Source organism: Caloenas nicobarica, chromosome 28 (genome assembly GCF_036013445.1).
Source record: "Caloenas nicobarica isolate bCalNic1 chromosome 28, bCalNic1.hap1, whole genome shotgun sequence".
Lineage (NCBI taxonomy): Eukaryota > Metazoa > Chordata > Aves > Columbiformes > Columbidae > Caloenas > Caloenas nicobarica.
The window spans coordinates 5,473,194-5,494,826 of NC_088272.1; the positions used below are offsets into that span (position 1 = coordinate 5,473,194).

At 51.0% G+C, this 21,633-nt stretch overlaps 1 protein-coding gene and 1 pseudogene across 1 annotated transcript; one reads left to right on the forward strand and one right to left on the reverse strand.

Annotated features, from left to right (window-relative positions):
- Positions 1-6,448: 6,448 nt before the first annotated feature.
- On the forward strand, positions 6,449-7,453 carry LOC135999481 (olfactory receptor 14J1-like). The gene has a single exon (XM_065653048.1). The coding sequence runs from the start codon at positions 6,449-6,451 to the stop codon at positions 7,451-7,453; it is 1,005 nt and encodes a 334-aa protein (XP_065509120.1).
- A 927-nt stretch (positions 7,454-8,380) lies between these two features.
- Positions 8,381-21,270, reverse strand: LOC135999432 (olfactory receptor 14J1-like; annotated as a pseudogene).
- Between the last annotated feature and the right edge of the window lie 363 nt (positions 21,271-21,633).

The following is a 21,633-nucleotide window of genomic DNA, read 5'->3' on the forward strand; positions in this document are numbered from 1 at the left end:
TGTGAGTTCAGATCTCGCTGGCAGAATGTCTCACACCCCTCACTGAGGAGGGCAGGGTGTTGGGGAGATGGGAGCATGTTTCAGTTTCCCAGATCACAGGACAGAGCCCAAGCCATCCTTCCCTTCAGCTCTGGCATCCCATTTCCTGAGATGAAAAGCTGGTGGGCCTTCTGTGGATAATCATGTTAAAACCCACCAATAATCAATCAAGTGTTTGTGTAATTTGTCTAGCAATGTCAGTTTTTAAAGAAAAAAAAAGTTTAGCATGCTTATATTTAAATATCTGTAAAATGATACTCTGCATCTGTGGTAGCCCCTCTGGCAGTGCCAATCCAATAGGTATTTGCAGCATAAGGTACGATACCCCATCCGGAAGTACATATCTAAGTGGTTCCTATGAAGGGTGGTCTGGCAAAAATCACCCTGTTCCTCCCCAGGTGCACCGACACTGCTCATGTGCCTCTGCAGAGAGTGGCAGAAGCTGGATGCCCTTCTTGGGACAGACTCCTTCCAGGAGAGACACAGCAATGGGGGTAACTCATCAGGTTTTTACGGCACTGCACTCACTATCAGTTTTGACATATTCAGTGTTTTCCTGTGACTACTCTTTCTGCACAAATGATCATAAAAAGACACCCATTTAGTAAGCCATGATCATAAAGGGGCTCTTATGGACAAGAAAGCTCACCATGAACTCTGGGGAGAGCGAGGAAGTTTATAATAAGCACCAGGAAGAACCAAAGAGCTCAAGGCCTCTTCTGAAGAGCGGGAGGCCCTGAGCAGCAGAGATTGACCATGTGTAGGTATGGGAGAGGGACAGGGCATGTCAGGGAGAAGCAATGAGATGGCTGATGGTTTAGTGAACCCTTACAGCCATGGCTGAGCCCAGGAATGGAAAGCAGCTGTTGTCTGCAGGTGGAGGAGGAATAGGAGCAAGACTTTCCTGGGAATATGGAAGGAAGGAAGAAAGGCCTCTCTTGGGCTAATCATATATGGCAGTGACATTTCCATCTTGTGGGCATGGCTGTGCCTGGGAGATGGGGAATGGCTGCTGCTGGGGGTGGCTGTGCTCAGGCATGGCCCATGAGGTTTCCCTGCTCTGCTCCTCTCTTACACTGCCCAGTCCTGGATGGACCTCAGGAAATATCCATGAACCTGGTGGATGCATGAACATCCTGGAGTGATGGGATATGGATCCAAATAGAGGATTCAAGCAAGTTTGAGACTGGGACATTGAGGTGATTGGTGACCATTGCCAGGGGTATAAAAGAAGATTGATGAGTTGTGAAGAACTCACAGGCATTTCCAACTCCACAGAAAACCAGAGCCTTGCAGCTAAAGCAACAGCACTTGACATAAAACCCACTCCCAAAACACAAAACACTCACACTGACCACACAAAAAGCCTTGAAAAACATTTGAGAAAAATATACCAGGTCCCAGGGATCAAGTCTCAGCCATTCTGGTGATAAACATGCATCAAGGGCTGACAGGGCATCAGAGTCACCTCCACATTGCCCTCACCACCTGTAACCAGTGTCTCCAAGTCTTTGCTTCACGAGCCTCCAAGGACAGGGACCTCGACTGGTTGTTTCCTTCACAGCTGTGTCAGTCCTGTCCCTTCATGGGGTCCCAAGCACCCTCAGAAACTTGAGTTCCACTTCTGCCTTTCACTTCATCAGAGGTTTGTTCCTTCTTTCAGCAGCTGCAGTTCAGGATCACGGCAGCAGAGGGCTCATTAACATCCAAAATGCCCTTACAAGCCAAGGCTCTGTGCATCATTTTCCTAAAGGCTTCAAGTCTGGTCTTGATGATTAGGGAGATTTCAGGAATAGCCAAATAGAGAGCATTTCCATAATAAAGAAGAATAAATCAGTATTTCTTCTATTGTCTTTGCCCCTCTCCCTCCTCCCCGTTTCCCAAAGAGGTGGTATCTTATTGATCTGGAGCATTTTCTGATGAACACAAAACAATATGTGTAGGAAAGTGGGTGCCTGATGCACCACTTGAGTGAGGAGACATGCCAGGACAGCTCAAGAGGAATCACACTCCTCTGGAGCACAAGGCTGTCCTGCAAGGCTTCTCATATTTCCTGAGCTCCTTCACCCTTCAGAGAGACTTCCATGTCACCACCTATATTGGCTGGTGTCCTTCAGTATGTCAAAGTCTTCTCCTCTGGAGCCGACCAGCCTGTGCTCTGCTGCTGGCCTTCCTCCCTCCCCTCTGGTGCCTGGAATGCCACTGTTGCCTGGTCACCACAGCCAAGGTGGACACTGATGTTCACATCCCTCACCAGCTCTTCTTTGTTTCCCAGTTCCAGATCCAGGTGAGCATCACCCTTGTTGTCCCACCAGGCAGCCACGTTAAGCAGTCGGCCCAAGATCTTCTGGACTGTTGATACCCACTGCTTTGCCTGGCCAGTGGATGATAGGGCAATGACAGTTCCCTATAGGAACCTGCTCATTTCCTGGTGACTTCCTCAGGTTGCTGACAGAAGATCTTTTCCATTTCTTCTCCATGATCAAGTAGTTTGTAACACCCAACACATTGTCACCGTCTACTGGGTTTACATGGCAAAGTCTTGTAACTGGGGATGAGTGTGGGCGTGCTACAGTTGTCACCTCTCTGAGGAGACAACGGGAGTTTGACCGGCATCAGGCAGAGCCAATTTCAGCTGGCTCCAAGATGGACCCACTCCTTGCCCAGTCTGAGCCACTCAGGGATGCTGGCAGCACCTCTGTGATATTGTATTTGAGAAAGGGTAAAAAACACTGCACAACAGCAGGTGGGAGAGAGGAGGGAGGAAATGTGAGAGAAAAATTGCTGCAGACACCAAGGTCATATCCCATGGGACCCAAGCAGGTCCCTCAGCAGGCCAAAGCCTGCTCTCCTGAAATCCTGCTCTTTGCCTTGTTATCATCTCCCAGGAGCCTCAACTCCACTTTCCCATCCCTGACTGTTCCATCCCTGACCAACCCTTTCTGGTTTGTAAGTGTGAAGTCCCACAGGGCACCTCACCTCACTGACTCCTCAGCCACCCGTGTCAGGAAGATGTTGTCCATGAGCTCCAAAACCCTCCTGGATGGCTGGTACCTTGCAGATATTGGGATATCTTAGGTCTGCCATGAGGACACGGCCCTGGAAACACGAGGCTTCTTTCATTTGTCTGAAAGAGGCCTCATCTAATTCCTCTTCCTCATCAGTGAGTCAGTAGCTGATGTCCACCCACCACAACATTGCCCATGTTGTTCTGCCCTCTCACGCTGACTCCTCAACTTTCAGCTGATATTCTCTGTCCCCAGGCAGAGCTCCACGCATTCCTGATGTTCTCCCACATGAAGGGAAACTTCCCCTCTAAGTCCAGACCTCTGGCATTACGAGCACTAGCCCCCCAAGACCACAGAGTTTCTCCTGCAGGTGATATTCGTAGTGTCCTGTAACTCCTCATGATGTTATCTTGGGAGAGACGCTCTCATCAGGATAAACCGTCTGCATGTAAACACTAACAGCTGGAGCTTCTTCTCCCCTTGGCTGTGGCTGTTGTCTCCAGCTCTGATGCCTGTGAGGAGACACCTTGTCCTTACAGCACAGGGGCCTCATGGCCTCCTTGTCCCCAGCCAGGAACCTGGGAGGTGTGGGACCATAGTCCTGCCCTTGGCCTTGCACAGCCCCACATCACACTGTCCCAGGAAGGGCCCTGGGCAACGTGGGAGGGACAGGATCTGCCTTCCCAGGGTTGGGGGTCAGGGCTTGGCCCTTTCGTTAAATGAAACACATCCAGGTTTACTCAGCATCAGAGAGACCTTCACCTTGCTTGTCCTGACCTGTCATCTCTGCCTCCAGTTTTCTTCTCTAACCAGACCCTGGGGTCAGTTCCTCAATAGTGTTCCTCAGGGGCATCCATTAACATAACAAGAAACTTTGGAGTTTGAATCTGACTTGGACTTCTTCAGAGGTTTCTTCAGCTTCCTCCAGGGTCTGAAGTTCATGGACTCAGCACCAAACCCACCAGAGGGGTCATTAAAGTGCCTTGGGCTGCTCCTGTGCTGCTGAGCTGGGCTGGGCTCCTGGGACACAGGGAGCTCATGGCAAGTGGCAGCGCTGCAGAGAGACAGCTCTGCCCAGGAGCAGCTCCTCTGCAAAGCGCAGCAAGGCTGAGGGCTCTGCCTGGGGATGTCAGGGAGACGAGCAAGGCAGAGAGAGATGAAAGGTGGTCAGGATGGGGAGGATGACTGAGAGCTCACTGGAGGAGAAATCTTTGCAGCCCTTGCCATGGTAAGTCTCTGGGTGCAGGGCAACGCAGCTGCAGCTCCTGGAGGCATCTCCTCAAGTTAGCACAGGCACAGCTTGAGGGATCTGTAAGGAGGGGGCTCTTGTCAGGCAATTTTGAACAGCTGTGAAGCTGGGTGAGCACCCAGGGGTGCCCAGGGCTGTCCTGCAGAGCAGGGTCCCTGCACCCCAGGGCTGTGCCGGGGCAGGGACTCTGCCGCCTGCCAGGGTCAGCGCTCAGCCTGCCCGGGGAGATCCCCACGGTGCTGTGGGGAGAAGCTGTGGGGGGAAGGAGAGACTCCTATCAAGGCAGGAAAGGTGCTTCTGCTGTTAAGGGGGTGCTGTGTGGATCAGAGCTGCTCACATCTCCAGATCACCCCCAGGATTTTTCCAAGTGGATGCCTCAAGCAGAAGATCAATGCAAGGATTACCAGACAGATAGGGAGCTTTCCTGAGCCTTTCTTTTCAGTTTCCTATCTGAAGCGGTGAGGGGTACAGGAAAAGAGAGAAGGAAAATGAGCCCTCCTCCTGAAAAAAGTCACTGAGACTCCTGAACTGCAAATTTAAGTGATGGGTATGTCTGCCAGAAGCCTCATAACATCCCTTCAGCCGCTGCTCTGCCTGTGCACAGCACCAGCATCACATCTGCTGAACCCGTCAGCCTTAGTCTGACCTGTTTTCCAGCCTGCAAACAGGAAGATGCCCCCAGGCAGTGCCCTGTGAACAGGCAGGATCTGTAGGGCCAGGGTGAGGGCACAGAGGGTGGGATGGGGTCTGAGTGCTGACAGGGAAAAGACATGGACAGGGAAACACCTCCCAGGAGGAGAATCTCCAGGCAGCAGGGAAATGATCAGAAATGAGAGGAAACTAAGCCGAGAATTGTTATTGGAGGGAGAACAGAGAAAAATCCGTATGATCCCCTGCAGTGCAGATCCCTCCTGTGAGCAGCCCCCTCGCCTCCTCTCCCACCCAGCAAAGCCTCTGCCCTCAGGGCCGGGGGCTCCAAGGCATGAAGCAGCTCCTGTGCAGCCAGAGCTCCAGTTCCCTCTGCAGAGCACAGGGCTGAGAGCAGCTGCCCGGCAATGCTGGTGTGTGGGAGGTGGCTGCACAGCTGGGGAAGGGTGACGCTGTCTGAGTGCCCGGCTGCCTCTGCCCTGGCCTCTCTCACACCCACCCTCACCGCAGTTTCCTTCTTGCTCCACTGCTCTGGGTCACTGGTGTTGTGACCTTGTTCTTGCTGTCGGGCTCTCTGGGGATGGGAGTTTCAGCTGCAGAGTCACAGCCTGATCTTGTGGGTCCTTTCCTGCAGGTGTGTCCATGGGAACACATGTCCCAGCTTTGCTCTGCCCTGTGGGGCTGTGGGCAATGCAGTGTGTGGGGCTGGGGAATGAGCTGAGTCTCCCTGAATCAAATGGCATCATTAGGACACTTGGATATCTCCTGGGAGTTTACATAGATGCTCTGAACTATCCTTCAGGATGCAAACCTGTACTACAGCATCCTTGTGTTATCCGAAAGCCCCACGGAGAAATGCGGAGCTGCTGTGACAGAGAAAATGCTGTTGGGTTTGTGAGATGAGCAGTTTCCGGGCTATAATTTGGGGTGTTGAGACATTAGGAGAGGGTGAGACATGTCATGGTCCGAGGTGGATCCCTCTGCTCTCAGCAGTGCCTGGTGGCTTTTCAGGGTAACATGGCAGTGTGATCAGCCTCCATCTCAGAAAGGTGCCAGCCCAGGGCAGCTGGAGCAAGACAGAGGGACAGAGCAGCTGCCCTCACTCTGCACTGACCCACAGGCATCCTCTGGTCTCGCAGGACTCGCTCTGTTCTCCCTGAGTGCAGCAGAAATGCTGAGGGTTTCTGACACCCTACAACACTTCCCAGAGTGGGAGGGGAGAAGGAGCTATAGAAACTACAAACCTCTCAAACTCAGTTTCTCAGGTCTGGGGGTACAGATGCTGACAGTCCCTTCTGCAGCAGCAGCGGTTCCATCTGACAAAGCTGAAGCCCAGGACTGGCCCCGGCCCCACCCCATCACACAGGGTCAGGCTGACTCCTCAAGAGCCCCTGGGCAGAGACCCTGCTCTTCATTGCACACTCATCAAGCACCGACCAGGGCTCCAGCCAGGACGTTCTCCTGGAAAAAGAAAAGGGTCTCTTTGTGGGAGGGTCTGTGGGAAATGACTTTGATTTTGCTCAGAGGAGTCTCATCTAAACCGTCACTGTCTTTTCCTCCTTGCACAGGTCCTCATGCCCACAGGCAGCAAATGTCCAACAGCAGCTCCATCACCCAGTTCCTCCTCCTGGCGTTCACAGACACACGGGAGCTGCAGCTCTTGCACTTCTGGCTCTTCCTGGGCATCTACCTGGCTGCCCTCCTGGGCAACGGCCTCATCATCACCACCATAGCCTGTGACCAGCACCTCCACACCCCCATGTACTTCTTCCTGCTCAACCTCGCCCTCCTCGACCTGGGCTGTATCTCCACCACTGTACCCAAATCCATGGCCAATTCCTTCTGGGATACCAGGGCCATCTCATACTCGGGATGTGCTGCACAGCTCTTTTCGTTTGCCTTCTTGATAGTAGCAGAGTATTCTATGCTCACCATCATGTCCTACGACCGCTACGTTGCCATCTGCAAACCCCTGCACTACGGGACCCTCCTGGGCAGCAGAGCTTGTGTCCACATGGCAGCAGCTGCCTGGGCCACTGGGTTTCTCAATGCTCTGCTGCAAACGGCCAATACATTTTCACTGCCACTGTGCAAGGGCAATGCCCTGCACCAGTTCTTCTGTGAAATCCCCCAGATCCTCAAGCTCTCCTGCTCAGATGCCTACCTCAGGGAATCTGGGCTTATTGTTGTTGGTGTCTGTGTGTTCTTTTTGTGTTTCATGTTCATTGTGGTGTCCTATGTGCAGATCTTGAGGGCTGTGCTGAGGATCCCCTCTGAGCAGGGACGGCACAAAGCCTTTGCCACGTGCCTCCCTCACCTGGCCGTGGTCTCTCTGTTCATCATCACTGCCATGTTTGCCTACCTGAAGCCCCCCTCCATCTCCTCCCCATCCCTGGACCTGGTGGTGTCTGTTCTGTACTCGGTGGTGCCTCCAGCAGTGAACCCCCTCATCTACAGCATGAGGAACCAGGAGCTAAAGGATGCCCTGAGGAAACTGATGGCTGGATAATTTTCAAAGGCATTAAACTTCTTTTCTTCTGCATATCACTCATGACATAACTCATGACAGGTCCAACCTGTCTTTTTTATATTTCATAGTTGTAGATCACTTTTTGTAGTTAGGGGAAGGCTTGTTTGGTTTTGCTTTTTTAACTATGATAATACTGCCCACAAAGAAATGTTATTATTCATCCCACTTCTAATTATCTGTCCACCTTTATAGTTCAAGTGAAAGACCTTGTAAATGAGAAGTTGTGCTCTCTGTGTATTTAAACAAAATAAATGACCCTGCAGTGAACAGTTTGTCTGAGATCTTTCCTCTGCAACCTTTGTGAAGCTCAACACAAGGTGTCTGTGGGCAAAGATGGAGGAAACAGTCCCAGCAGAGCAGCTCTGCCAGGGAGCACCAGCCTTGCTCTTCCCAGAGTCCTTCTCTTTCCACTTCCCCACTCTCCTTCTCAGCCCTTGTGCTGCTGCAAGGCCTGAGGGCTCCCAGGGCTTGGTCACAGTTGAACTGTGTGTCGGTCCTGTGACCAGGACAGGCAATGGGCACTTGTGTGACAGAGCTGGCCTCAGAACAGCATCTCCAGCAGCAAGGGGATCTCCTTAACACAGTGCCTGAAGTTTTAGGTCTTCTTCCAAAGTTCCTTGAAGAACATTCCTAAGGAACAGAATCTCAAGGGGCTCATTGTTTGGCTTGTTTCTCTGTGGTCTCAGTGTGATGGGATCAGGGTCCCAGTGTGGCTTTTGAGGGACTTTGGGCTGGTTGTTCAGCAGTTGCTTGTTGGTGGCCAGCACCCACGCACATGGTGAATAAGGCAGGGTCCCTCTGAGCACCCTCCGTGGCCACCCAAGAGTTTGTGTGGGACGCGGGCAGTGGCAGTGACCACCATCAGCTGGGGCTGCCTCCCAGTCTGGCCAGTACGGCCCCGCGGAGTCACCACAGCCCGGGCACCACAGCCCACTTGATCTACAGAGCAAAACCCCCAGCTCGGGGGCTGTGGGGAGCATGGGGACAGGGTGCAGGAATGGCAGCCAGGCCAGTGCAGGTGTGCTCTCCCTAGGGAAAGGCTTTGTGGGGAGATGGGATGTCCCAGGAGAAGAGCAGGACACAGTGTGTGTGCAAGAGAGACATGGAAACAGTCTGTCGTGCTGCCGGGTGCCAGCTTGGGGCTGTTGCCTCTTGCAGTCACCACACCATTTTGATCATTGTCCTCTCACCAGGGCTCAGAGAGCTTGCTCTACCCCCATGGAAGGACACCAGATGACTAGATCAGAAGTCCAGGTGTGCACTGAGGGGAGATGTGAGCATGGTGGTGGTTTGGTTTGGTTTTTCAGTTTTGAGGGGTGTTCTCAGGTTTTCGGGTTGAGCTCCATGGTCTCACTATAAGCACCCAGGGCAAATCTCGAGAGGCCCCCGTGTACCTGAGGTGTTTGCCTGGGACTGGCAGGTATCAGACAAGACTGATAGAGCCATGTCACTTTTGTCATTTGCGACTAGTATTCAAGACTTGTGCACTTAATTAGATAAGTTCCGGGACTGTAGGTAAAGAGGCAGGTATGTAAAGAGCACTGAGAAGAAGTGATAGAAGAGTTTTCTAGTTATATCATAGAATCATAGAATCATTTCAGTTGGAAGAGACCCTCAGGATCATTGAGTCCAACCATAACCTAACTCTAGCACTAAATCATGTCCCTAAGAAGCTCGTCTAAATGCCTTTTAAACCCTTCTAGGGATAGCGACTCCACACTGCCCTAGGTAGCTTGTTCCAATGCCCAACAACCCTTTCCAGGAAGAATTTTTTCCTAATATCCAATCTGAACCTTCCCTGGCACAACTTGGCGTCATTTTCTCTTGTCCTATCACTTGTTACTTGGGAGAAGAGACCAACACCCTCCATGCTCCAACCTCCTTTCGGGCAGTTGCAGACAGCGAGGTCTCCCCTCAGCCTCCTGTTCTCCAGGCTGAACAGCCCCAGCTCCTTCAGCCACTCCCATCACACTTGTGCTCCAGCCCCTCACCAGATTCGTTGCCTCCTCTGCACTCTGTCTGGTATTTCAATATCCTTCTTATGATGAGAGGCCCAAAACAGAACACAGGATTCAAGGTGCTGCCTCACCGGTTCCAAGTACAGTGGCACAATCACTTCTCTAGTCCTGCTGGCCACACTATTCCTGATACAAGCCATGATGCTGTTGGTGGCCTTTTTAGCCACCTGGGCACATGCTGGCTCATGTTCAGTTGCTGTCAGTCAACACCCCCATGTCACTCTGCCACGCAGTTTTCCAGCCACTCTTCCCCGAGCCTGTAGCGCTGCCTGGGGTTGTTGTGACCCAAGTACAGGACCTGGCACTTGGTCTGGTTGAACCTCAGACAACTGGCCTCAGCCCAATGACCCAGCCAGTCCAGATCCCTCTGTGTGGCCTTCCTTGGTGTCATCTGCAAACTTACTAAGGGTGCACTCAATCCCCTCATCCAGATAATTGATAAAGACATTAAACAGAACTGGCCCCAATACTGAGCCCCGGGGACACCACTTGTGACTAGACAACTGGGTTTGTTTCCGTTCACCACAACTCTTTGGGCCCGGCCCTCCAGCCAGTTCTTTATTCATCACAGATACACCATCCAGGCCATGAGCTGCAGCTTCTCCAGGAGATGCTGTGGGATACGGTGTCAAAGGCTTTACTGAAGTCTAAGTGCACAACATCCACAGTCTTTCCCTCCTCTACTAGTTGGGTCACCTTGTTGTAGTAGGAAATCAGGTAGGTCAAACAGGACCTGCCTTTCACAAACCCATTTTGACTGGGCCTGATCACATGGTTCTCTTGTAAGTGCTGTGTGATGTTAGCCAAGATCATCTGCTCCACGACCTTCCCCAGCACGGAGGTCAGACTGACAGATCTGTAGGTCCCCAGATCCTCCTTCCGGCCCTTCCTGTAGATGGGCGTCATGTATGGCAACTGCAGAAAAGTTGTAACAACCAGGTGCAAACTTCAGTGGAGAATCTGATGTAAAGAAAAGTGATGTAACTCTCAGGGGGAGTTTGCTTGGCTTGCTTTCTGCAGCAGAAAGGAGAAGCCATGACCTCCAGGCAATGGGAAGGGGGATCCTGTCCCTCACACACGGCTCAGGGCTCTGCCTGGGACCGTGGGATGTGGGTGTGCAAGGCCGAGGGAAGGACAACGCTGGTACGGCACCTTCCAGCTTCTCCATGGGGCTGCAAGGAGGCAACGAGGCCCCAGTGCCGTGAGGACAACATGTCTTCTCCTGGGCCTCAGTGTCAGAGACAACTGCCATGGCCAAGGGGACAGAGACCTGGGTCCTGTTGGTCCCTTCCAGCCTCACCAGCGCCCTTTGCCATCTCCATCACAGGCTGTTCTACACGGTCCTACACCTGCCCCTCTTTCCCTGCAGGCTGCACACACCCATCTCGCTTCCCTACCTGCTCTCACCCCAGCATTTCTGTCCCTTCACTGATGTGTCTGCACCCTCACTGCCTGTCCTTTGGAGCACAAACCATGGGCTGATCCAGCTCCCTCTGGGTGACCTCTTGCACCACAGCCCTGCCCTTCCGGTGACATTTCTTCCTCCTGGTATCCTGTCCTCACCTTTCAAGTTGCATTTTATGATTATTTTTTTCTCTCTCCTGCTTTTTTGCTCTATCAAGGAAAGCTCGACCATCTCAGAAACTGCTCTTCATGCAGGGAACCCAACCCATTAGGCTTCTCATTGTCTTTTACTTGGCCAGAGAGAAGTCACCTCACCATGATCTTCTAAATCCCATGAGTGCTGCTGACCTTTCAGCCTCTCTGATAGACACGACCATGTTCCTGCTGCTGACCCGTCATGTTCTCAGGCAGAATGGACATGACAACATGTCTCCAAGGCCTCTTCCTGGGTAGGGCCTGTGGGTACGTAGGCAGAGATACCTTCCCAGCTCTGTTCCTACTACTGGGCTGTCACCTCCAGAGACAGAACTGACCTCACTCTCCCCTTCACAGCCAAAGTCTCTGAACTCAGTTATGAGTTTCCTAGACACAAGTGATCTCATAATCCCATACCCATCCATCACCCTCCTTATGGGCCACAACCTGACTAGATAAAAGTATGCTTGTGTTATCAAATTGATCAAATCTATTTCCTACTAAAGATCTGAGTGGAGAAGCATTCTTTACAGGACTGTGAAATGTTGACACCTTTTCTATGTCCTTTCCTGCCTCTTTTATTTTTTTTTTTCCTTCTTCCTGGTTGCTAATTGCGAATTTGCTACCCAAAGTGCAAAGCCAATCCCACACCCAGAGATGAGATATTGTTTATTACAGAGTTGTGCAAGTCTGGATGCTGGAATGAAACCAGCACATCGGACAGAGATGGAATAGCCATTACATACAAAATCTTATCTCTACATTCAGACCCTCATGCAGTCCTAAAGAGCCAAGTGATTACACAATGGCATATTGGTTACAGAGTCGTTTTACCACTACGCAGACTTATTGAGGAAGGGACCCGGGCTGAGCCTGGGTCTCCCATCCTAGCGATGTGTATTTTACTATTATAATGAGTGTATAATGAGAAAAGTTTAGCTAAAGGACACTTGATGTAGCAGTCTTGTGATAGATGTTAAAACAAGACTCAACTAATAGTGCGGGCTCCAGAGTGTCTGCACTGCAAGGACAGTGTTCTTTGCAGGTTCTGATTAGGTGTTTTAAAAGTCACTTTTATCTTTGTTAGAGGAGCAGACTGACCAAAACTGAGAGGATTTACATAGTTTAGGTTAGCAATTGCAGGCAGGATTCATTCTTTTAACTGGTAAGGACTACTTATTCTGTCTTCAAACACCTCTCCAAGGTAAAGGTTCATTGAATCATAGAATAACTCAGGTTTGAAGAGAGCCCTGAACATCATCTTGTCTGACTCTCCTGCTCAAGGCAGGGCCAACCAGGTGAGGTTGTTCTAGGCCCAGCTTTGCATCATCCACAAAGGAGCTGAAAATGTGCTCCATGACATCATGCATGGGGAGAATAAAGACGTTCAACAGAGTTGGCCCAAGTACTCATCACTGAGGGATGCCGCTAGAAACTGGCTAAATACAGGACTTTGTACCACTGATGATATTTGGGTTTGGTCATCCAGCCACCTTCCCACACGTCATAACATCCACATCTTCATCCCAGATCTCACCAAACTGCTCTAAGGCCACCACAGGAGACCATGTCTGGAGCCTTGCAAAGCTCCATGTACACAACAGGCCTTTCTTTCCCCTGCCACTTTGGGTTCAGCAATCCCTTCCTTGTCCTACAACTGATGGTGCAGGAGAATGTGACCCGTCCCCCTCCCAGGGACAGACGTAGGCTGAGCAGCCTGTAATTCTCCCAGTTCTCCTTCCTGCCATTCTTGAAGATGGGTTTGACGTCTGCCTTTCTGAGGGACCTCTGAACCTCTCTGGTTACTCTGTCACTTTTGAGACTACAATCCAGAAGTTCCCACAGGGAAAGAGGGGCAGGTGTAGGACTGTGTAGAACAGCATGTGATGGAGATGGCAAAGGAGATGTAGCAAATAGGGACACTTGAGATGAGCCTGTCCAAGGGAGCTGAGATGAATCTCACCAGGCCACTGGGGTTTGTCCCTGGAGTCACACACAGAAATGTCAGGTTCTGTCAGGTGTCCACATCTGAGCTGGCCTCGTGGACTCATAAAACACATTGAGATATTCAGGGTTGGACACTTTTCCTTTTACACGCAGAAGCAGGAGTCACAGTGTCTCTCTGTGCTCCTGTTCCTGTTCCCAAAGGATGGGAGGCACCTCAGCCCCATGGTGTGTCTCCATGTTCTGCATTCATCTTTGATGTCCCTCATCATTAGGAACGGACATTGGTACAAGGAAGCACATCACAGTGCTGCATTCTGGTGCTTTCCTATGGGATGTTAGTCCTAACATGATGTGACCTCAATAAACTGTCTGTCTCACAGGCCTTCACGGAACCCCAAGGAATAGCTGATGGTGTTTGTGCTGACTCGGGTTCATGTCACCTCTCGTACATGATGTGCATGCTCACATCTCATCTGTACAATGCAAACATGAACAGCTGAAATACTCATTCAGTGTAATTCCATGGAGGGACAAAGAACTCTGAGCTGTGGTGAGAGGCTGGAAATGGTGGTTGTGAGAGGCCAGTCCATGACAATGCCCTGGGGCAGATTCCACGGGGTGTCCAGTGCACAGGGGCACAGCCCAGCCCCTGCTCTGCTGGTCCTGCAGGTCTCTGGCAGGAGGCCTGGCTGTGAGAGGACACTGCTGAGTGCCCAGCCCTGCACACACACACTGTGCAGCTGTACCCTGCTGTTTGCATCTGCATGTCACTTCAGCATGTTCTGCAGAGAAGCTTGGAAGAAGAGCTAAACCTTCAGGCCCTGCCCATAGGAGAGGCTGCACAGGCTCTGTCTTTGCAGGTTTTCAATCTCTGATTGCATCAAGGCTTGAACACCTTGGTCTGACCCAGTTTGTGACAGGTTGGACTGCAGACTCCTGAGGTCCCTTCAACCTCAGTTCTCTTACAATCCCATTGTGATGTTGGGCTCTGTTTCTAACTGGTCAGAGCAGACGATTATGGGCCATGAGTCCACCTGTGCTGGAGGTGACCATCTAAACCAACATCTCAACCGGGGAACCAGTCAACAGCTCAGTGTGACTCGCTCTGGGCAAAGTGTGAGGAGTCCTGGGCAGGGAAGGTGTAGAGGGCATGGGGTGCTATGCAAGACACAAAATGATCTTGGCTTAATACCTGTAGGCCCATCAGATGTCAGGTAATGTCAATGAAAATTAAAATAAGAAGAACTGAAGACAAAGATCCAAAGCAAAGCAAGGTGTCAACATACTTGTCTTTATTTTTCTTTTTTTCTTTGGGAGGGTTTCTTTTCTTTGTAAAGGAAAGAGTTTTCCAGAACTGGGAATGGATTTAGGACACAAATGTCTTCAGCTCCAGGGACACAGACACCTGGTGCCAGTGTAGATGCCCCGGGAACCCCTGCCCAGGCTCCCCCTGCATTGCAAGGTGCTCTGGTCTCCCCCAGGTCCTCTGTGATAGATGCCAATCCCAGGCCAGCACCTCAGGTGCACTGGGGCCCCTCAAATGGCCCTGGCTGTTTATGGTGAGACAACTGATGACTGATGCCTGCCTGGAAAGGTGCACTTATTCGTTGTCATTTTTTGGTTGGTTTTTTTTCTTGTTGTTGTTGTTGGTTGGTTGGGTTGGGTTTTTTTCTTTGGTGTTGTGGGGTTTTTTTGTTACTTTCGTTTGTTTGTTTGTTTGATGGGAGTTTTTTTGTTTGGTTGGTTTTTTAACATATAAAAATGAAAAAAAAAAAGCCAAAAAGTGAATTAGTGGGAAGTGTACTAAGGATAGGAAGAAAAATACTAGTCTTCCCCTGTACTTCCATTACCAACACTCTATTATTTCATCTCCCTTGTCATTCAGGAGTTTCCACCTCTCCTGATTAAATGTCCATGTCAAAGGACAACTTTCCAGCAGACTGTCTGGACGTTTGCCCTTCCCAGTGCTCTCAGGTTTCCTCCTCCACTTGCTCTTGGGTCATTCAGTTGCCTCTCAACTCTCTGGTTTCTGCTTCAGAGCTTCAGGGAGTTACAAACTTGCCTCATTCTTCAGAGGTCTAATTAACATGGTAGTTAACGTGTTAATTGTGTTTATATATATCCTTTCCTATCTCTCTGTCTAAAACAGTTCTTGTGTGGACGTCCCTTGTGGATGGTGGACCTCATTAGACCCAGCTTACACACACAGTTGAGGAAACTGTTTTAGTGTTTATGAAATTGTGTAGTGTTTACACAGGAGAGCAGGTGGGAGCTGGTGTGCAGGAGCTGCAGCATCCACCTGCAGAGCTCAGTGCAGAAGTCTGATGTGAGGAAAAGTGATGCCAGTCCCAGGTGGCCAATGAGGGAATGGGCAGACTGGGGGTGGGCAGTGAGGAGCAAGGGTGTCCATACAGTGTCCAGCCTCAAGGGACTGTTCTCCTGCCTGTCCAGATGGCTTCAGGAGACCCTCTGGATCAATGTCCATTGCAGAATGCTGCTGTCACTTCTTCTGCATACTGAAAAATGACAGAAAATACCCTTGAAAGAAAAAACCCTCCTTTATGAAATCTTCTTTGAAATCTTCACCAGTAAGTGTCCCATTGAAACCTCTCCAGTTAGTTCTACAAGTCTTGAAGATTGGAAGAAAATTAGGAAAGAAACATGGCTCGTTAGGTCTTTCTGTGTTTTAATGAGCCCCATGGCGTATTTGGTGCTGAGTCCATGAACCTCAGATACCAAGGACAGACTGAAGAATCTCCTCAAGAAGTCCAAGTCAGAAGCAAAGCCCAAAGTACCTTGAAGCATTAATGGGCCCCACTGAGGGCTGTTACTGACAAAGCCTCCCCAGGGACTCGTTAGAGCAGATAATTGGAGGCAGTGATTGCATCAGGCAAAGGCAAAGTGCAGCAGCTCTGATGCTGAGAAAACCCTTGATTTGTTTGATGAAGGAGAATGGCCAAGCCTTGACCCCCTGCCCCTGGGAAGGGAGATCCTGTCCCTCACGTGTGTCTCAGGGCTCTTCCTGGGGATGTGGGGATGATGCCCAGTGCAGGACAATGGTGTGACACTCCCTGGGGGGTGCAAGGAGGCAATGGGGCGCCATGGCCATGACAACCATGTGTCTCCTCTTCGGCCTCGCTGTCAGGGACATCAGCCATAGCCAAGGGGACAAAGACCTCGGGGCTTTCAGGGACATGCAGCCTTGCCAGCACCCTTGGCCATCTCCACCACAGTCCATCCTACACTGTCCCAGGCCTGTGGCTGTTTCCCCACAGGCTGCAGACACCCCATGCGCTTCCCCAGCTTGTTCTCACCCCAGTGTGTCCCCACCCGTGCTGCTGTCTCTCCATCCCCACCAGCTGTTCCTTGAAACACAAAGCCATGGCTGATCCAGAGTCCTTCTGAATGACCTTAGTACTGTGCTCAGAGTGACATTTCTTTGTCCTGAGGTCCACTCTGGACCTCCAGAGCTGCAGTTTCTGATGGTTTTCCTTTCTCATGCTGTTTCCCATTACCAAAAAAAAAACCAACCAAACAAGCATGCCATCATCTCGGAAAGTGATTTTCAAGATTTCTGAAGCTACTACTACTCTTTCTTGTCATGGTTTTACCACAGCCACCAACTAAGACCATGAGAGCTGCTCACATCCTGCTCCCAGTCCCCAAGTGGGATAAGGGAGAGAACTGAAAGGGAAGGGAGAAACTTGTGGGTTTAGAAAAAAATATAAGATGACAATAAAAACAATAAAAATAATACACTACTAATAATAATATACTTATACTACAATATACATAAAGTAAAATATACGCTACTCAGTGCAAGCCCAACAGAGCTAACCATAGTAGCCGGAAAACTGAAATGAACTAGCTGGAAAAGGCATCTCCAGCTTTATACCGAGCATGATGCTAATGGTAGAGAATAGCTCATTGATTGACTTGGGTGTCAATCAAGGTGCTGTCCTGTCTGTGCCCCCTCCTACCAATTTGCACCTGCAGCTGGACTCCAAAGAAGTCCTTGGTTTCACTAATAGTCAAGGTAAATTAAATAGAAATAGATAAATTAAATTAAGAAAACATACTCCGTGCAATCCCTCATGTAACTCCAGTCACACAGAACAGACAGTCCTGCAGAAGGGAGCACCTTGGTCCTGAACAGCTGATCCCAGCAAGAGAGAGCAAAAAGGCGACACGCAGAAAGGCCCAAGGGCCAACTGCAAAATGGCAGAACAGCAAAAGGCCGAACTAACATCGAACTCCAGACAGAATGAAACTTCTGAATGGAACTAACCAAACCAGCCGGAAAACCCCAAATAACGGATGTAACAAGCCCTAAAAGCCAGCTCCGGCTTTATACTGAGCATGACGCTAATCACAGGGAATATTTCATTGATCAGCCTGCATGTCAATCCAGGTGCTGTCCTGTCTGTGTCCCCTCCTGCCAATTTGCATCTGCAGCTGGATGGCCAAAGAAGTCCTTGGTTTCCCTGACAACAGCCAAGATATCAGTGAGTTCTGACATTCCTTTCATACCAAATGGCAAACACTGTAAAGCTGCTAAAAGAAAAAATTAACTCTATCCCAGGGAAGAAACAGCGTTATTATTCTCATAGCAAATCTAAACAAAAGACTGTAGTAGCTATGAAGGAGAGAGATTCAAAATGCATGAAGAAAATTAACTCAATCTCAGTAAAAACAGCACGTTTCCTCAGCCTGCACTTCACCAGGCTAAAGAAGTTTGGGTCTCTCAACATCTCCACACATGACCCAGACTGTCTCTGGCCACACGACAGCTCCTCCCCGTTCCTCCAGAATGGGGAACCTCCCACTGGGACACCCCGCTCCAGATGTGACCACACCAGTGCGGAGTCAAGATGGACAATAACTGCCCTTGGCTGGGTGGCCACGCTCCTCCCAGTGCAGCCCAATGTGCTCATGGGCATATTCCTGTTTAGCACCACTGAGAACTGACTGAACAGCCAGGCTCAGAGGGTTGTGACCAGCGGCACAAAGCCCAGCAGGAGGTACCATGAGGAGCACTGAAGGACACCGTACTACCCAACAGGTAGTACACCTCCCCACAGGTGTCTCTTGGGTCCCTGGAACCACCTCAGTGACAAGGGGGAGAGCACTGCCTGTATGGGGTGGAGGAGATGGGGTCTGGAATGAGGGTCCTGGGGCAGTTTCTCCTGGTTGTTCATGCAGCAACAAGCTGGGCTGGATATTTGGAGAGAGGAACTCTTCCTAAGGGCCTCCAATGGGCTTGGGGATGGTCTACAGTTTCCTGCATGCTGCCTTTTCTGGTGGAGATCACAGAGGCTGCCAGCCCTTTAGAGGACCCAGGACAGGCCTTGTCCTTCCTCTGGTCACAGCTGGACCCCAGTTCTCCAGCTCGGCCCCAGCTCAGGAGCCTTGTCTAGGGGTGACTTTTGGGGTAAGGTTGACAAGAGGGGTGCATAAGTTTGTCTTAAGGACATGTGATGAGCACCAGGACTCAAGTACCAGAGCAAAATGATGTGGCTTCTGGGTGAATACTTTCTTCGGTGCAAATCCTGAAACAGAGTCCCAGACTTGCTTTCCACGCCACCCTTCATGAGGGATGATGCACTAAAAGATGGCAAGTGGGGGACACGGATCCTTCTCCAGCTACTTCCCGGGCCTGGTGAAGCACCAGGACAGCAAGGACTTCTGGCCCTGCACCCTGAACTCTGCGTATTATCTTGGGGCAGCTGAACACCAGCATTTTTCTCTCCAAGGCAATTTCCAGCCCCGGTCAGCTCCTGTCTGATCTCCCCCCATCCCTCCTCTGATCTGGTCTGGTGCTCCTGGCCCCTTCCCTGTGCTCCCCACAGGGCCCCAACCTGGCACTGATGCTCTACAGAGCAGGTTGGCTGCAGGACCATGGGGTGACTCCACACTGGTTGTGCTGCTCGGTGAGGGACACAGATGCAACTGCATGGGCTGCACTGTCACTGAGCTCTTTCCTGGGGGTCTAAAGCTCTGGAATGGGTTCAGAGCATTTCTTGGGACTCATTGGGTTTTCCACTCATTTCAGTTCAGCAATCCCTTCCTTGCCCTTCAGGGGCCTGGAGATTGGTGCAGGAAGATGCGGCCTGTGCCTTTCCCAGGGATGGAGTTAGGCTGACCAGCCCGTAATTCATCAGATTCTCCTTCCTGCCCTTCTTGAAGATGGGTTTGACATCCTCGTTTCCCAAGGACCTCAGAACTTCTCTGATTCTGCTGTCACTTTTGAAAGCACAATCCGGAATCATGGGCAAGGGTGATGTAGCAGACAGGAGCACTTGCAATGAGCCTGTCCCAGCAGCTGAGATGAATCTGACTGGGCCACTGAGGTTTATTCCTGGAGTCACACACAGAAATGCCAGGGTTCCAACAGGCATCCGTGTCTGAGCTGGTCTCAGGACTCCTTATGCACCCAGGGATGTTCAGAGACAGAGTCTGTCCCTTTTACACACAGAGGCAGGAGTCACAGTGTCCCTCTGGCCTCCTGTTGCCACTCCCAAAGGACAGGAGGCACCTCAGCCCTGTGGTGTGTCACCCTGCTCTGCACTCATCTGAGATGTCCCACATCATGAGGAATGGACATGGGGACCTCAGTCCAAGGAGGAGGATCCCAGTGGGTGGTTTCCCATGGGCTGTTACTCCCAATGTGAAGTGACCTTGAGACACGGTCTGTCCCACAGGCGTTCATGGAACCCCCAGGAATAGCTGATGGTGTTTGTCCTCACTCGGTTTCATCTCACCTCATGTACATGATGTGTGTGCTCACATCTCATGTGTACAATGCAAACATGGACTTCTGACCTACTCATTCAGGAAAAAATTCTCAATCTGGTGTGACAGCCCAGTGCTGGAAAGGGAGGTTGTGAGGGGCCAGTCTGTGACGATGCCCTGGGGCAGCTTCCGCGGGGGGTCCAGTGCACAGGGGCACAGCCCAGCCCCTGCTCTGCTGGTCCTGCAGGTCTCTGGCAGGAGGCCTGGCTGTGAGAGGACACTGCTGTGTGCCCAGCCCTGCACACACTCACTGTGCAGCTGGACACTGGTGTTTGCATCTTTGGCCACCTTCTTGTGCGTGTTCTTGACAGAAACTTGAAGAAGACCTAAGCCCTCAGGCACTGCCCTGAGTAGATCACTCTTCTTTATAGAAGTACTGTTACAGAGGCCAGCTCTGTCACAGCAGTGCCCATGGCCTGTCCCTGCCTGCGCTCACAGGACTCACACACAGCAGGACGGTGACCAGGCTGCCAGAGCACTCAGGCCTTGCACCAACACAAGGGATGAGAAGGAGAGTGTGGGAGTGGAACGAGAACAGCTCTGGAAGGCCAAGCGCTGGTGCTCCCTGGCAGTGCTGCCAGGCTGGACTCTTTTCCCCTCCTCCCATGCACACAGGAACTGTCCTTGCAGTTCCAAACAGGCCTTGCAGGAAGGATATAGTGAAAATGAAGTCACTAGAGGACCCTTTATTTTGTTTCAATACACACAGATCATGGCTCCTCATTTACACAGCCAGTGGTTATAAAAGAAAGCAGACAGTGAATTACAAAGGGGATGACAACCTTGTAAAAATAAAAAAAAACACCAATATCAACAGAAAATACAGATGATAGACTGGACCTGTAACTAGTTACGTTAAAACTGCTATGTAGAAGCAGATGTAAATTTTATTGTCTTCAGAAAACACTAAGATATGAGTTTCCACAGGGCATCCTTGAGCTCCTGGTTCCTCATGCTGTAGATGAGGGGGTTCACTGCTGGAGGCACCAATGCGTATAGAACAGACACCACCAGGTCCAGGGATGGGGAGGAGATGGAGGGGGGCTTCAGGTAGGCAAACATGGCAGTGCTGACAAACAGGGAGACCACGGCCAGGTGAGGGAGGCATGTGGAAAAGGCTTTGTGCCGTCCCTGCTCAGAGGGGATCCTCAGCACGGCCCTCAAGATCTGCACGTAGGAGAAAAGAATGAAAATAAAACTCCCAAATATGACTAAGAGACTAAACACAGAAAGCTAAACTTCCCTGAGGTAGGCATCTGAGCAGGAGAGCTTGAGGATCTGGGGGATTTCACAGAAGAACTGGTCCAGGGCATTGCCCTTGCACAGTGGCAGTGAAAATGTATTGGCCGTGTGCAGCAGAGCATCGAGAAACCCAGTGGCCCAGGCAGCTGCTGCCATGTGGACACAAGCTCTGCTGCCCAGGAGGGTCCCGTAGTGCAGGGGTTTGCAGATGGCAACGTAGCGGTCGTAGGACATGATGGTGAGAAGAAAATACTCTGCACCAAACAAGAAACCTACAAAGAAGACCTGGGCAGCACATCCTGCAAAGGAAATAACCCTGCTATCCCACAGAGAGTTGGCCATGGATTTGGGGACAGTGATGGAGATGGAGCCCAGGTCCAGGAGGGAGAGGTTGAGGAGGAAGAAGTACATGGGGGTGTGGAGGTGCTGGTCACAGGCTATGGTGGTGATGATGAGGCCGTTGCCCAGGAGGGCAGCCAGGTAGATGCCCAGGAAGAGCCAGAAGTGCAAGAGCTGCAGCTCCCGTGTGTCTGTGAATGCCAGGAGGAGGAACTGGGTGAT

Excerpts from the sequence above, each read along its gene's own strand:
- LOC135999481 (XM_065653048.1), top strand. The coding sequence starts at position 6,449 with ATGACTTTGATTTTGCTCAGAGGAGTCTCATCTAAACCGTCACTGTCT.